This window comes from Denticeps clupeoides, chromosome 12, assembly GCF_900700375.1.
Source record: "Denticeps clupeoides chromosome 12, fDenClu1.1, whole genome shotgun sequence".
NCBI lineage: Eukaryota > Metazoa > Chordata > Actinopteri > Clupeiformes > Denticipitidae > Denticeps > Denticeps clupeoides.
In genome coordinates, this window is record NC_041718.1 from 2,852,035 (window position 1) to 2,868,837 (window position 16,803).

Genomic DNA, 16,803 nt, shown 5'->3' on the forward strand with positions numbered 1-16,803 from the left:
CACTAGGAAACATTGAATTGAAATGAAAGCACATTACTGACAAAAGATTTATGGATTTTGTTTTTATTTGAGTAACAAAATGTGAAGTGCCCTCATCAACCCCACTAAGAGCTGCCAGCCTACAGTTTTGTATTTACATTGCAAACAGTTTCTCTTTTTGTAATGTTCACCGAGTCCTTTTCATCCTGTTGTGGTTGTCCGTGGGGATTTCTGGGCCTCCAGACATTCTGTTTAAAGTTTAAATATTTAAAAATATTTACAGTCCAAACTCCAAAATCCTGATCTTGTTGGTTTGTTGCAGTTTGTATGTAAGGGATGGGAGAGGGCGGTCCTAGTTTTGTAGAAGAAGAAATATGAACAGCTCAGGCAGACCAATTAAAAAAAAAAAAAATGCATCCTTCCACTGCTGTTTCTTCCTCTTAAAGGAGGACCAATCAGTACGGTTTGTACATAATGACTGCTCAGAGACTTCAATACAAGCTTTTAGGCTCATGTTAAGATAAAAAACAAAACAATAAATCGAATCCAGGGAAACAAAGTAATCCACTGTGACAAGAACTCGCATGATCTTCAAATTGAGACGGCAAATTACTTGCTCCATCCCCTTAAAGTATTTGCTTTTTTAGAAGAAAAAAAAAAAAAAGGAAAAATAAATACAAATACAGCAGAAAATTGAAATAAGACTGTACACGATGCAGAACTGATGTCTATATTGGCCCCGCCCCAAGGCCCTCAGGCACCAGGCAGGAAAGACCCGCTGACAAGAAAAAAAAATGATCCAGAAAGGGCTACTTCAGTCTTAGAGAAGTTCCCAAAATCCTTATGGTGAGAAGCAAGTCCTTCCGGTGCTCAGGAGGAGGTTTCATACAGAGGTAATAACAATCATGAGGTGCTGAGGGCTGATGCTGGAGATCCTGCTGAAGAGGTCTGGTGCGAGCCTGGACAAGTGACTTTCTGAAAACTCACAGGGTGGGAATATCTGCAACACATAGGCTGGCTAGAGACCCCAAAAAAAATGTTTGATTATAAATACTGATTCAACTGTAAAAATCATACACAGACACATGGACCCCTCATGAAGAAAGTTAAAAGTGCACCAACCTGATTGGAGCCTGGATTTGGAACATTTATTATCCCTGCAGCTAACTTTGCTTGCAGGTAGTTGATAAATGCTGCTCTTAAGGCCTGGGACTGGATTACAACATCATCCTGGTCCCGTCCACAAGGCATGGCCAACAAAAGGCAGAACTCGCTTTCGCCCTACAATACAATAAGCACGCTTTCAATGTGTGTAGAACAGAAAATAAATTCAGTTCAGTGTTTCCACTGCGAACAATAACAATAAAACCAAACCGCTTACAGTCATTCTACGAGCCACACTCTCCAACTGAGAAGCCTCTAGCCTCATTCTCTGAACTATGCGCAGAAGAGCGCCACCCTCAGGCAGGGGCAGGGAGCGCAGCGCCAGAGCCTTGTTGCCACACACAAAGTGCAGCTGAACCGCCACGGTGTCGTTTTTCAACGCTAGTAAGCCTTGCCATATAATAGGGTATTTCTGTACAGAAACAAATCGGCACAGCGTTAAACACACATACAACAAACAGAACTGTTGGATTTTTGATTAATATTATTTACATACGGTCAAAAGCTGGACCATGTCCACAGACTGGTACCCTACTTGCTCCAGATTAGTGTCATTCTGTAGTTGGCTATGGTTCACATCTTGAGAAGCCTATAAAACAAGGGCAGTAAAAATAAGGTTAGTGAAGAATTCATGCGCTTGACAACTGCACCACCATCAAGTATGGCCCCCATCTTACCTGTGAAGACGCAATAAGCGGAGGCTGGTTAAGACTTAAGGGTGGATTCTCTACGAACTGTTGCGGAACGCCTCGAATGTTCGTGTAGACGGCTTGATATTCTTGGTGTATGGGTACTCGCTGAGGTGAAGCAATTGCAGACATCGTTCCACGAATCATTGCATCTTTGCAAACCGGTGAAGAAGGCCTTTTTACATCTACCGGTTTTGAGGAATCCATGTCAGACATGCCCTTCCCCAGCAGATGAGCCCGTGGAGATAAAGACGCCGTGATGCTGGTAGGTGCCGAGGAAGACGGAACCCCCTCGTTGCCAAGGTGCAACTCCGTAGCTGGGCGCTCCCCCTGCTGGTGATGCATAAGAATCCGCATTTCCCGCTGTTGCATGTTGTATCGGTCCAGTTGCAGAGCACTTGACAGACCGGCACGGTACTCTGGCTGGAGAGATTCTGGTTTCAGGGGAGGGGCAGATGGCCTTCCCATCACTTGATGAAAGCGCCTGGATTCCTCATCCACCGTTTCATGAGACCTTGCACTGCCGGGGTTCACCTTCATGACCACATCTCTATTTCCAACTGCTTGTGGAGATGCTGAACGCTGCTGAGGAGGTCCAGACCAAGGAGATCCAAGAGGGTCTGAATGGATTCCATAGTTCAGCATTGCCAGAGGAGGTGTATTCACTCTTACATCTCCTTGAGACAGGTGTCCAATTTGAACAGCCTGACTGACACGGTGAGGAGAAAGCCTGCCAATGGTGGCATGAGAACTGTGGGGTGGCATGATGACAGACTGCTCAGAGTGGTGGACATACTGTGGTATGGTAGGTATGCCAGTGGCTATCATTACTGGCATGCCTTTGGGTGAAGAGGAGCCTTTTGTAAATGGAGAGTGAGGATGGCCTGATTTTCGAGGTGAACGAGGTTCTTTCATGCCACCAAGGTGAGAAGAAGCTCTGTCAGAAGGTGGGTTAAAAGGAACATGATTACCAGAAGGAGAGGTAAGATGTGGGCTTATGGCTGGACTTATAGCAGATGGCCAAGGTTTAGACCCATCACTCAGAGGTTCTGACCCATCGCCCTTTTTTGGGTGTTTTAACACCATTGGGAATTCGGTGAGATGGTAACCCATAACCTGGGAACTGCCTGTTTGTGGTAACCGTTTTACAACACCACTTTGAGAACTTTGATATGCAGATTCCTTCTTATCCAAACCAACATTTTCTTGCTTGGAGGTTATTGAAGACTGAGCCTTAAGTGAATGAACAATGTCAGATGGAATAACAGAACCCTTTGCAGTAGGCGTCTGAGTATAAAGCTCCGGCTTAATTTGGGGCATGGACACCAACTGCTGGGACTCCATATCTGCAGGACTTGCTGGTGGGATGGGGCTAATTTTGGCACTAACTTTGGCACTTTTTCCTTCAATCTTTTGACCCGAGTGACTTAATACTACAACTCCTTCTGAGGTGTTTACCCTCAGGCCTAAACTTGGACCAGTGGTAAGATTTCCACTTTCGACTACAAAACGTCCAGCATTTCCCCCATCATCACCCACATTTGATCCATGGTAAGTACCACTATCTTCCACCTTAGGCTGATAAACCTGTTTTGGAAGAGGTTTTTCCATTAAGGGGTTGATTTTTGCCTTTTCCTCAGTTTCAGTTGGGTTGCAAATGCGACTTATGACTGAGGTAGCAGTGGAAGCAATGACAGAAATCACTGCCTTCTCACCAAAGATCTGTTTCGGTTCAGTGGATGACAGTGAGCTTGATGAGCAGATCATAGGCTGAGCTGTCAGCGATGTCTGTCTGCTATCAATCAGAGAAGGCTTGTTAACTACAGACTCCAGCGAGGGTGGATTCTCCCTCAAGTTTCCAGGCACACTACTTGCAACAGAGATATTTTTGGCCTTCATTAAGATCTTGCGCAAGTCGCTGCTATTAGAGTCAGGGTCTGGGCCATCAGGGGATATAACTGGACTCTCTTTAGGAATTACAGAAGTCACAGGTGCATGAATACCAGCATCTCTTAATTGATTTTGATCTGAAGGAGAGAGGGAAACCCGACTGTTATGTGAAGATTTTAGCGAAACACCAGTTGGTGAAAGAGAAGGAACTGCACAGTCAAAGTGCTGCTGCGGTTTGAAAAGTGTTGGGCTCTTATTAACAGTATGGGTCACACGAAGGGGGTCCGGTTCATATTTTGGTGGTTCTTCTGATACCTTGGAAATATCCGTAACATTAACCTTTTGCTTAGGGGAAACAGTAATAACCATGGCTGCAGTAGAAGCACTGGTATCTGTTTGTGATTCAGGACCTACTGAATCTGGTACAGGAAGCAAGGTGCATTCAGTATCTAATACTCCATCTTTCACAGAATCTTTACGTCCTGTAGCTGGCTTCTGACTCTTGGATTTCTTCTGAATTTTCAATCGTCCCTTTGTCCCTTTTCTAGGCGTGCCTGCAGGAGCTAACTCCTCTTGACCTGAAGGTGAACTGTTATCTGGTTCTGTACTAAAAGGCTGAGCTTCCTGTTCTGAATCCAGGACAAGTTCTTGTGGCAATGTGCAAGACATGTCGGATGTAATTGAATTAATAGCCAGCACAAGTTCAGGGTCACTAGCAGGATTAACAGGCTTCTCTTCTTCTGTCTCAGGCTCTGGGTCTTCTGCGATGTGAAGAACTGTAGGAGATGGCTCTGTCTGAGGACTCCGGGGAACAATGTTTTCTACAGCCTGCTGAAGTTCAATTTGACGAGAAAGCACAGTTTCAGATGGAAGAGTAATCTTTGAATCAGATAAATTCATTTCTCTTTCCACATTATGGCCACCACGCTCTTTTGGTGCAACATGAACCTCGTTCTTTTGATTCAAATGTTCATTAATAGGCTCCTCTTCACTAGACTGAAGCATGGCTTTAACCTCAGTCAAATCAAGTCGAATTCGAAGATTTTTGAGACCAAGAGACTTGTCTTCAGTAGCGAGCTTAGTGTTTCGGCTTAATCTTGTTCCTTTCGACCTCCCATATATAGTACAGGGCTGTTCCTCAGTGACTGGTTCAATGGGCTTCTCAGCCTTGTTTCCAGAACTTTTCTCATAAACTTTACCAGGTTCGGTTTCCTTTAAAGTATTCTGTTGGGAATGTTCTTCTTTCTTTTGCCCCCTTTGAACAAGGTGTTCAGAGTCATTCGGCAAAGTAGACTCCTTGGGATCAACCTCTGCAGAAGTGTCTAGTTGCTCTGTTACATTTTCAGGAGCTTTTTCCTTGTCTCCCTTCTTAACCATTGCAGTTGTACTAAATGGGGGCACTTGGCACATTTGTACTTTTGGTGGAGAGTTTTTGCTCTTAAATGTTTTACCAACAGCTTCAATGTTGCCCAAATCATTATTATCCAGTTCCTTGGGCTCTCCTGATTTCGTGCGATCTCCTTTCACAGTTGATGAATCATCTCCCTGACGTCGATTCTTTGGAGGACGTCCTCGCCGAGGTGTTGTCAGGCTCTCTTGCTCAGTCTGGTGTGCCGCTGAGTCCTTGTCGCCTCCACGCTTCCGAGCAGGACGCGGGGACTCCGCATCCTTCACGGCCTGTGAAGTAGGCTCATCTTCTACCGGGGTAGCATACACAGAACGCACATTCCTGCGCCTCGTCCTTCCAAGAGAGATGCTTTGCTCAGTATTGTGCTCGGCCTCAACACCCTGAACAGGAGACTTGCCAGCATTCTTGGATGTTTCTCCTCGAGGGGAAGACCCTCGTTTCAGTTTCTCCCTGTCGATACGTTCACTCTTCCGCGTGGCTTGTTTGTCAGAGCTGCTTGGCGATGCCACAGTAGCTGCGGGTGCTGTAGTGTAAGCTTTATTCTTCTTGCTTTTGGATTTTTGAGGGGGTGAAACGGGCTCTCCCACTGAATAGGTATGAGGGAATTCTACCGAATTAATGCCCGGCTGATCATCCTGCTTGACCTGTGATGCCACCTCCATCGGGGTAGCCGGTGTTTCTGGAGATGTCTGCAAGTCCTCAGCGGGGTTTGGAATGACATTGGTGGGCAATTCAGGATCAGCTTCAGGTTTTGGCTGAACACTATTCTCCAACGTCTCAGCAAATTGTACTTCACTGGAAGAAGCATACGGTTTGCTAACATCTTTGATATCACTAAGTGATACTTCAGGCTGGTGATTGATCGCTACTTCCTTTACTTCAGTCACTTCGTTTATCTCCACTAACTTTGGACTGTTATGAACAGGGAAGGCCTCATGCACAGGTTGTGACCGAGGCACAGGCTGGGGATCACACGGCTCTTTAGATGGCAAACTTGAAACCTGGGATGAAATTTGAGGAGCAGATTTTTCAACTGATGCGAAAATCTCTTTTGGTGTAAAATTACCCTGGAACACAGGGACAATTTGAAGGGGACTGACCGGATTAATGTCTGGATTTGAAACAGGTTCGTGGACATTAGAAGGTAGCTGAGGGTGCTGCTCTCCTTCCGGTGACTTGTCTGATCGGTTGCTTTCGATGACATCACTTTTCTTAGCTTCCTGCTGTGACTGTTCTTTGTCTTTTTGCTGTTGTAGCCGCGTCAATTCCAAAAAACGACTGTGAAAAAGTACAACTGGTTCTGGGTCTAGCTGGCCCTCAGCGGGCCCTTGCTGGGAAGTATTGTACCCCAGACCATGTTCAGGGTCTTCATGTTTTCTTTCTAAGTGCTGGAGGCGTCTAGAGTCTTGTTCAAAAATGGAGCTATGTAGGAACCTAGAAGCAAAAAGCTCCCGTCTCTCTTGTTCTTCAGGTTTGGGATCTTCCTTTCGTTCATCAAGCTTATCCTCCGATTCACTTCGAATTTTTTTCTTTTTCATGTACCACGAGGGTGTGGGTCGTGGTGCCGTTTCAACCTTCTCTGTATCCTTTCTACTTCGAAAGCTAGCAAAGTGTGAATCGTAATCCAGGAAAGACCAGTTGTCCTCCCTTGAGGAAGACAAAGACTTGGCTCTTTCGAGCAGGGCTTTTGTGTCTGGAGTAATTGTCTGGTCTAGTGCAAACGAATAGAATTTATTTCGTTCCAATGACGTGGCTATTTTACTGTCAGACAGCCTCTCCATTCTTTGTCTCTCTGGGAGGGACACGGACGTAGAGGCCACTGGAGAACTCGACTTGTGTTCGCGGTCCTCTTCGGAGTCTGATCTTACTTCTCCCGGTTCCAGGTCGTGCCAGAGACCATAGTCCAAATGCTTTCTATTGAGCCTCTTTCTTCCTGCACTACTGAAATTTAGGTCGGGCAGCACCTCTTGTTTTAATCTGCTTTCCCAACGCTTATGCTGCTCATCAACGCTTCCGTGTAAAGAAGTACTCAGTTTCGACATTTGTGTGGTGTGTACTCGTTTGACTGAGAGTTCCAGTTCTGGGTGGACATCATGTTTTGGGGGCTGCTTAAGGTCTTTGACGGTCATAAGGTGTGGCATGTCCAGAAAATCCTCGTCTGGGTGCTGAGGAGGGTGCTGAAGTCGGGGGGAGTTATTCCACTCCGGGTCTTCGCTTTTTGGCCGGAATGTTCTGTAGACACGTTCCCTTTTAGAACTTTGTTCAGACTCAAATGACTCCTGCTTCTTTTTGGATGATGGAGAATTATCTGTAACATCCTGAGGTGGTTTTCCAACCTCATGTACCAGACTGCAATGCTCAAAGTCTTCGCTGTCCAAGCTAGGAGGGCTCCCTGGCTTTCCTTGTTTATCAGGTTCTTGAAGCTGCTGGCGCAGCTTCCGATTTTGTTCCATCTGCTTTCTATAACTCTGGGAAAGGTCTATATCAAGAGACATATAGTCTTCCCTGGGCTTATTGTCCTGATCCAGACTTCCATCATGAGAAAACAGTCTTAAGACACTCGGTCCAGACTGGGGGTCTGGGACCTCCGTGTTAACATCAGAAGGCTCCCCTTGTCGTACCGCTGAACTTGATTCTCTCCCGGCGATTGCGCCGGGATGCTGTTCATCTTTCTGGCTGTAATTTGAAACCAGCCTCTCGGGTTTCATTTTAGTTTGGTCTCTGTTGTGTGCCTCCTTTTCTAACCCCTTCAAATCTCCGTCAGGTTCTTTTGCAAATACTGTAGGTCCGGAATCTGACTGCAGAACAAGGCCAGGGTTTTCCTCTTCAATTCGACCCCTTTTCTGTCTAATACCTTTTCCACTAGGTTCTCCAAAGCGTCTTTTCCGAGCGGCCAAGCGATCAGAGTCCTGGAACAAATCTTTTCCTTCATTTACAGAGTCAGATTTGTTGTGCTTCTTCTGCCTTGTTTTTCCATCCCTATCTGATGCTTCCCCCTTTCCTTGATCAAATCGGTCTGATTTCTGAGGTTCTGAACGGGATAATTGATCAGCAGTAGAATCTTCCATATCACCTTTGTGTCGCTGCTTCTCAGTAGTGTCTACATCCAAAACCTTTACTTTCGACAAACTATCCAAAGTGGCTTCTTTGTCAGTCTCTGAATGAGGAGTAGCAGGAGATGGAACTTTAGCTCTTCTTGACTTTGTTTTCTCTCCTTTCTCTTTATCACCTTTGTCTTTACGTCTAACTCGCTTGCCTCGCTCGGCCACACCAACACGCTCCAGTTCAACTGCCTCCACGTCCCGCTCTTCTGGCTTATAATCAACAGGCGACTTGTCCAGCTTTTCAAACTGGGCGGGTGGTGGTGGAGAAAGTGAGCTGCAGCTACCACTCCGCTCAGAAGAGTGCCTGTAGACGCGCCGCTCCGCTTCCCTGGGGACACGTTCCGATGGTGATGATGAGGCACTGGGAGTAATGGGGCGTCGCTGGTGAGAAGGGCTCCACCGACTGCGATCTGCTTCGAACCGCTCGCGCTCTCGTTCCCGCTCGCGTTGAATGTAGCTGTACTTCCGAATGTCCTGCTCAAAAGGGTCTCTGTAATCCCTGTATTCACGAGGATCTTCGTGAAAACGCGGGTCATAGTGTTCACCCTGGTAATGTTCCAGTTCTGCATAGCGATCCCGACTTCTGGCAGGGTAATCACGGCGAGGGTCCTCGGCATATAGTCCCGGAGCACGCACGTTCTCATAATATGCCCTCTCTGCTGTGAAATCATGGTACGGAGGCCTACGGTCCTCCCTATCAGACAAATGGAAAACAAGTGTAAATGAAAAACTGTATAACAAAATCTGAGAAGTCAAATTCCCTTAAGGGGTCAACACCTGCTACTACTAACAAGTACGCTAAACCTGATGGGGGAAACAGTAAAGTTTACCTCCTTTCTGACTGAATTTCATAGAAGTCTCGTATGTCCTGACCAGATGCCTGCATTGAGCGATAAAAGGCCATCTGGCTCTCTTGACTGGCAAAATCCACCTACGTGAACAAGGGTAGTATTGAGTAAGATGTTGTCATTTCTGGTTTAGAGTTAAATATAGTTATAGTTTGGACTGTGACAAAAGAATGACCATACCTTAATTTTATTGCCACCAATTTTCCAACCTTTGGTCTCTCGAACTGCCGCCTGTGCAAAGTCTGTGTTGTTGTACAGGATGAGAGCCATTCCTTTCAGTCTGTCAAACACAACCTATTAAAAAGAACAGATAGACAAAATTATTTGTAAAATTCAATTTCAATATGACTGTAGGAAGGATAGAATAAATTGCAAAAAACCTTGACTACGTGTCCGTAGCGACAGAAGTGTCGTGTCAGATACTGCTCTGTGATATTGGAGGCTAAACCATCCAGCCACACACATGACGTTGGCATACTCTTTCCAAAACCCAGCTGCAACAACAATTTCATGTCAGATGAGAAATGAAACATTTTAAGGCATTTTAGAATTTGAGTTATAAAAGTACAAAATAAGTTTGAACCTTTAAGCGATTGGCCCCAAGGTATTCTCCATCCATCTTCTTTATAGCCTTGCAGACACTAGCAATATCAGAGTACTGCACAAAGGCATACTGAGGAACTCCATTAACTCTTTTAATGTCTATATCCTGCAGAATTCAAGAGCACATCACACATACATTACACAATATGAGGCACAAAATCATGAGCAGTACAACCTCTATTACTCTCTCTGCACACAAATACATACCACAATTTCTCCAAATCGCTGGAACACATCAAGCAGCTGCTGGTAGTTGGTTGTCTTTTCCAGATTTCCAATAAAGAGTGTACGAGTAGCTTTTGGGTGAAATTCATCTATCCGCCCATCCAGAGGCCTGAACTCATTTTCACTCTCTGTCTCTGCAGGAAACAGTGCAGATTGAAGTCTTTGTTCATGACAACATATGAACAGGAAAGACCAATAATCTAATACGAGTCTTACCAGGGCCATTCCAAGCTGTGACCTCAATGAGCATTCCAAAGAACAACTTTCCTTTAGAGACACTTAGGGCCTTCTCTTGGTCTTCTTGCTGTCTGAAGAACACCAGGCCGTATCGCTCCTCAGACGCGCCGTGTATCTGTACCGATGTTACCTTACCATATTTCTTAAACTCGTGGAACAATCCATCTTTTAGACTGGTGTCTGAAAATGTTATAAGGGGATACAGGTTAATACCATTTAAAAAAAAAAAAAAAAAAAAAAACAAATGTGAAGGGGGGAGAAAAAAGAAAAAAAAAAGTACCCGTAGAGCGGACAGGCAGGTTTTGAACCTTAATGCCAAAGCTCCTGCGAGGCTCATCACTGTCTAAAGAAAGCGGCGGAGGTGCGGGAGGAGGGTGTGTTGCTGCCGACTGGACGGAGCGCGTCCGAGATCTCTCACTGGAACTGCTGTTTGAGTCACTGCTATATATATATATATATATAAAAGAGATTAAGAGAAAAGAGATTAAATGTTTTTAAAATGACAAAAGTAAAAGTGGACACAAGGCGGCCACACCAACAACTAACCTGCCACTGCCGGTGCTGCTGGTGCTGCTGACCGAGTCCGAACTGGATGATCTGCTACGAGACTGGGACCGTGGTCCTCGGCTTGGTGACACTGTGGCCCTCTTAGGGGAGTGTGGCTGTTTAGAGGCTTGCCCAGTGGTCCTTTGAGGGGAAGGGTGGCGTGACTGTGAGGAGTGTGAAGATCGGCTGCGACGGTGGTGGTACGTTCGGTCCACGCGCCGCCCCCGGTCGTCGCGGTATGGGTCCCGCCGTGCTGCACTGGACAGGGTAAAGGGGTCACGAATGCGGGACTCAAAATGAGCGTCAGGGGTGTCAAAACTTCCTCCAATTGCACTTGCTGCCGCACTAGAGCTGACTCCTGGGGCAAACATTGCACGGTCACGATAATAGTCTGTGCTGTAGTGCCGTGTCCTATCAAAGGCAGCACTGCGGTCATGGTGTCCATAGGGACTGTGATCGTATGTACGTTCTCGGCTGTCTGAGCTGCTGTAAGACAAACAAAAGAAAAAGAAATGTTTGAGGTGTCAATAAATTTTGCAGGTCCTTTCAACTAAAGCAAGATCCATTATTTCATAAAGATGAACCCTAATTTCACGCTTAATACTGCAAATGGTTATCCACAGGGCCATGAAATTAACTGTGGCTGTCTCTTATTAAAAGAATGAAAAATACTAATGAGCTGACAAACTGACACATAATGTGAAGACAAATGTCACAAAAAAGCCTTGAGCAGAGACCAAGACTGACAATTCTCAAACCTCAATTGAGGGGCTGATAGACACTTGTCCCCAAATATGTTTTACCCAGAGAACGTGACATTAGATTGAGAATAAAACACAAATAGTGAACTAAAGAGGGATTAAAAGGTTCTGCAAATATGACTGGAATGGCCTTCATGATTCCAACAAGAACCACCTCCACAAAGTAATTGAAATGCATTACAGCTACATCCATCAGGATTATGACAACTTAAACGAACCATTTTGTTACAATGGCAGCTGGCTGTGGGTGGTACGTTAGAAAGAGATGGACCAATTAGTCATAGAAACTGATTTGTTAGAAGCACAAGAGACATTTTATTAATAAACAATATTAAATGATATATTTTGTTATAGTTATCATCATATGACCAGAATTTACGCTGAGTATCATCTCGTTTCCACAATGAAAAAAAGGTTTGTTGGCGAAGACATTTCCACACTAGACTATATGACTAGGGTCTCATTTTTACTAGGTGTTTAACAAACAGAAATCGGGCCTTCCTCACGTAGCCTACCCCTGGATCACTGAATACATACCATGAACCCTGGACACTTGTGTATATACAAGATCTTACTACATGGTCTCCAGATGTTATGCATTAGTGTTTAAATTAGGGCTGAACGACTTATTGAATGTAAACCGAAATGCTACTTTATAAGTCACAATGACTGTGAATATTTTTGGATACCCAGACTCTGCTCCATCGGATAATGTCAGGGTTGCTGTGGGAACATGTTGGGTTGGCTGAGAGAATGCAGGGCTCTAGAGCGCAGAGTTCTCGTAGAGAACATAGAGTTCTCAATGGTACAACAAAAAAGGTTGCACAGGTGCGACCAGCTGTTCGGGAGGGAAACTTAGAGATCAAGAAGGGCAGGGCCCGCCTCTAAATGGCCATGGTCCAAATATTCCAGAAAGTTTGAATGTGCGCGTTCTGCAGACAGAAGTAGTCTGGACCAGATAGACACCGTGGATGTAGCCACAGATTAGAGCTTTCATCAGGTCTTAAGTGTTAAACCAGACCCTGACAAGTACAGCATTTTTAAAACCGGTGGATGCTGGCCAACATGGCTGTATCAACATGCTTTCCACACCTCAGATTTCGCTTTAGTTGTCAGTGCAACCAGAATGAAATAGGCCAAAAGCTAGCGCCCATTTCACTGTCTCAGCATCCATTTTTGTGCTAATAGAAATGCTCTCCCGACCACTCATTTACACGCAGTTCTTCACGACAGACCGCCATTTTTACATTTACGGCATTTATCAGACATGCAGAGTGACAATTTGTAGTTACAGGGACAGTCCCCCCTGGGGTAATTGAGGGTTAAGTGTCTTGCTCAGGGGCACAATGGTAGTAAGTGGGATTTGAACCTAGGTACCTGGTTGAACTTGGTTCATAAGCGAGTGTGTTAGCCACTAGGCTACTACTTGCGCTAGGCGCATGGGCAAATGTGCCCCCGATGCCGTGACAGTTAATCACATTGCATTAATGTCCCTGTGTGTTTGACAATCATGTTCACCAATCAGATGTGTTTCATGAGCAAGGACATGTGCTCAAGTCATGGTATGCTACTTACAGCATGGTATAGTGCAGTTCATGTTCCAATATATGGTTATACTAAAGGTTTTTAATACACATAGTACAGTGAAAGCTGTTAAAAAAATTAATCACAATCTCTTTCAAATAATTTGCAATTAGATTTTTCTTAAAATTGTTCAGCCCTAATTTAAATGAAGTTGGCTCTTGGGCATTAACTGAATTAGTTGACTGCGACTTCCCTCTCCCTTAAATGAAATGAAACTCAGTGTTTCCGATTACTAGAACACTAAAGCTAGAAGAGGAAGAAAGAGCACGTATCTAAAAAAGTTCTAGGAGTTAGTGGAAAGGAGGGGAGAAAAAAAAATGCACAGGACAAACCAGGATTAGAGAAATAGTTAAAGAAAGGGCAGAGAGACAAAAGAGGGCAGGATAATACCAACCTTTTCAGAGCAGTAACAACCTATTAATCCCATATATAATCTAGGCAAAATGTGTGAGCCAAAAAAAAAAAAAATGCAACTGGATGAACGGGGGGAAAAAACTTGATAGTTCCAATTATCGTCAGCATGGCAGAAGATGGCATTATCCAAAGGAAACATACTTGGAGAAATGGAGAGCTAAATTGATTTCACTAGTGGATTTGTCTGAATGTGTACGCTTTCTGTTCTGCGAAACGTTTCTTCATAGTTCCATACTAAAGTAGGCAGAGTAAATCCAATTTATGGAACCTGGTGTAATCCAAACCTTAGTCCAGATGGCTGCAGGAATTAATTCCTTTTTGAACATCTTCAGAGACTATTGAGTGCTCAACTGCAGAAAATATGATGGCTACAATTTTTTAAAAAAAATTAAGTTTCCTTTTAGTGTCCGATGATACACACGTTTATTCCAGAATGGGGCAAATCCGGTTTAGAGTGCAGCTCATGAACAATCCAGGCTTGGGTCTCATCACATTCCCGCTTGAAAAGGAATCAACAGTTACATCCACCACATGGAGCTGAATAATCCATCACACTCTGCAGGTACATCCATGCATTCAAGACATGATTAGGTCCATATGGATCAGTTTACTTCATACTTCCTTTTATGCATCTTTGGAGGTCTTCAAACGATTCACAAAAATATCCATAGGAGTCTTTCTTCTGCAATGTCAGGAACTCTTCATGAAATGCTCATTATTGTCAATTTTCTGTTCCTTTCTAATCCTGATCACTACTTTGTGAATTATGAAAAATGAAGCCCTAGCACAAAAACATACTCCTGCATGAACCAAACTCTTCAAAGAACTGTGGTGGCAATTAAAATCCAGAGATGATATGTGTATACATCCATGGCCTTCATGCCACCGTGAAAAACAAGAATTAGCACAATAACCAGACGAGGTGGAAAAAGTAGACAGAAGAAGGGGAAAAAAATGCTAAAATCTGGGTATATCTGAAAGGAATTATATTCTTTACTATTAACTATTATTCCAGAAGGCAAAAGGGCATTTCCAGACAGGAAGATCCTGGGGGGAAAAAATAGATCCAATTTTGCTGTAAGACTCCAAATATCCACAACTCACCAGGACACTTCCCACCGTGCGTGATATCCAAACTCACCAGGATTTATTGGTAATATCCAACTTGAAAGATGGATATGGCTCACACAGCGAATCCCATATTGAATGAACATATAAAATCCAAAATTTTTAAATGATAAACAGATATGGATTAGATAATTCCATGAGTGAAGTCAGGTCTCTGAGAATGATGGAAGGATCCCTAGATTATGTTCTATACCAAATTAAGACGGATCTGTTCTCCTTTATTCCTTTCATAACTCAACAATAAAACCCTCTGATTGTGGGATGTGTTTTAATCTGACATTTGGCCCCCCTGTACGTCAGAGGGGAGGCCTTGCCCACTTACCCGTCTAGTCTGCGTTCATAGCGCCCCTCTCTGGTGTGGAGGGACACTGGGGGTCCATAAACTGCCCCAACAGTGGCCCTTGAGAACCCCGAAACATCCCTGCCATGACTGCTCGAGGCAGGACTGTCCTCCAGACCCCGAACCGCGCTGGGAACGGAGCCAGGCTCATTGTAGTCTGTGCGCAGATCTCGGTCTCCCATCTTGTTGACTGCATTGTGAGCCTTCTGTGCACTTTTAATGTCCACAAAATCCACAAACGCCGCCACGCCACCTTCAGAGCCCCGCTTGCGCAGGACCTTGACACTCTCCACTCGTCCATACCTGTAAGGTGGGGGAAAAAAACAAAAAAACAATGGAATGGTTTTCTCTTGAAAACAAATCTTGTGTTTCTTTGTAGATAATAATTCCATTGTTCACTACACCCAAACAGATGGGCAAATGAAGGATGGATCTACCGTTGCAAAACTTTACAACTGCTGATCACCTTTAAACGTCACTTTTCTCCAACGGGTCTGAAACTATTTGTTCCGGCCAAAATTATTTTAAAAAATCCTGAATTAAACATGACAAGGGCAGCCTTACACGAATCCACTACCAAGCCATCTAGAAAAAAAGTAAGCTTTACGTTTAAATATATAAATGATCCGCTTGCTGATTTGGTCAAGTACAAATAAACATTGTTAAGCCTGAATGTAACTTCCGGACAAGACCACTGCAAGCATACTCAAAGGAGCAATGACACGAATTTGGTCCGATCACGAAAATAAACGTTAACTTTTCCACAGTGCCGTGGTCACTTCATTTGGTAATAATACAACATTACTAATAGTAATTACACGTTTCAGCGAAAAGCGCGTATCTGAGATTGATGTGACATTACAGACAAGGCCGACCGGTTCAACAAGACGCCAGATTGGCGTTAGCCGGCAGCGCTAGCTGGTCACACAGCCATTTTAGTCAAAACAGCACGGGAACACGCACCGGCGTTACATCTCCCTCCGGTACGCAACCACAATCGTATAAAAAGACGGAAGGGCAGCCCGCTGTCGGGGCAAATCGATTCCAGTGTTCTCACGGGGCGCAGCGTCTTCAAAAAACAACGCCAGTGAGCTACAGGGCTAATGTTAGAAGGCGCCCCGCGTTAGCCGTGACGCTAGCGCGCTAGTGATATCTGTTCGGACACCGCCGCTGGTTTTTTCCAGCAAATGGCTGCTGGTCCGCGGCGCCGAGCGGGGAATAAAAATCAGTTCGTGAGACGAAAGCGTTTCTGCACAGTCGTTTAACGCGCGGCGTGAAAGAAGCGTCGAGCAGATTTTCCACGGCTAGCGAGTCGAAGCAGCCATTGCTCGCTCGCCCGCGTCGCCCCCCTCCTCCGCGCTACCGTACACGCTGCCGTAACCCACCGTTTAAAATGTTCCACGATCTTCTCCTCGCGAACGTGTTCGGGTAAGTTTCCGACCCAGAGGTGTCTGGTTTCCCGAACCATCCTGCTCGCTCCCGCTCCCGTTTATACTCATATGCTCCGCCGCGCTGGTTAAAGCCGCCTCTCCCCGGGAAAAACGATGGTCCGACGCGCCTGGCTTCCCTGGCTGCTTGAGAGACAGAGCTCGCTCACTGCCGCCGCGACCGACGCGAGCGAGCGGGCGGGCGCGCGCGCGTGCGTGCGTGTGAACCTCTGCTGGCAGGGAACTGCGCGTTCCCGAGGTCACGTGACGGCCAACTTGCAGCGCGCATTCCTGTTTGTTCATGTACATTTGCAAGGAAACTTGAGACATTTCGCGATTTTCATGGCAAGTGCCACACAAAATAGTGACTGTTTTTGTTTTTGTCCCCTGTACGCAGTTTATATCGAAATAGTGATGGAGACCACTATTCATTCATTTTCCAATAAATTTGCCATG

The 16,803-nt window shown here is 45.1% G+C and overlaps 1 protein-coding gene across 4 annotated transcripts; it reads right to left on the bottom strand.

Annotated features, from left to right (window-relative positions):
* Window positions 1-47: 47 nt before the first annotated feature.
* Window positions 48-16,543, bottom strand: LOC114800640 (msx2-interacting protein). Of its 4 annotated transcripts, none has more exons than XM_028998282.1 (15): window positions 16,306-16,543; window positions 14,903-15,223; window positions 10,694-10,951; window positions 10,428-10,588; window positions 10,127-10,327; window positions 9,893-10,044; window positions 9,666-9,791; window positions 9,463-9,576; window positions 9,263-9,376; window positions 9,065-9,165; window positions 1,821-8,928; window positions 1,640-1,732; window positions 1,361-1,555; window positions 1,102-1,260; window positions 48-997 (listed from the first exon to the last, which is right to left on the bottom strand). In XM_028998282.1, the coding sequence occupies exons 1-15, from the start codon at window positions 16,386-16,388 to the stop codon at window positions 863-865; spliced, it is 9,321 nt and encodes a 3,106-aa protein (XP_028854115.1). In that variant the 5' UTR covers window positions 16,389-16,543; the 3' UTR covers window positions 48-862. The 4 variants fall into 4 exon arrangements, with proteins under 4 accessions (XP_028854115.1, XP_028854114.1, XP_028854113.1 ...); XM_028998281.1 differs by having other exon boundaries at window positions 10,694-11,176; XM_028998280.1 differs by having other exon boundaries at window positions 10,694-11,179.
* Window positions 16,544-16,803: the final 260 nt, after the last annotated feature.

Excerpts from the sequence above, each read along its gene's own strand:
- LOC114800640 (XM_028998280.1), bottom strand. The coding sequence starts at position 16,388 with ATGGTTCGGGAAACCAGACACCTCTGGGTCGGAAACTTACCCGAACAC. Across the intron at positions 11,180-14,902 it reads TATGAACGCAGACTAGACGG|CAGCTCAGACAGCCGAGAAC; the intron begins GTAAGTGGGCAA and ends TTTGTCTTACAG. Across the intron at positions 1,556-1,639 it reads ACATGGTCCAGCTTTTGACC|AAATACCCTATTATATGGCA; the intron begins GTATGTAAATAA and ends GTTTCTGTACAG.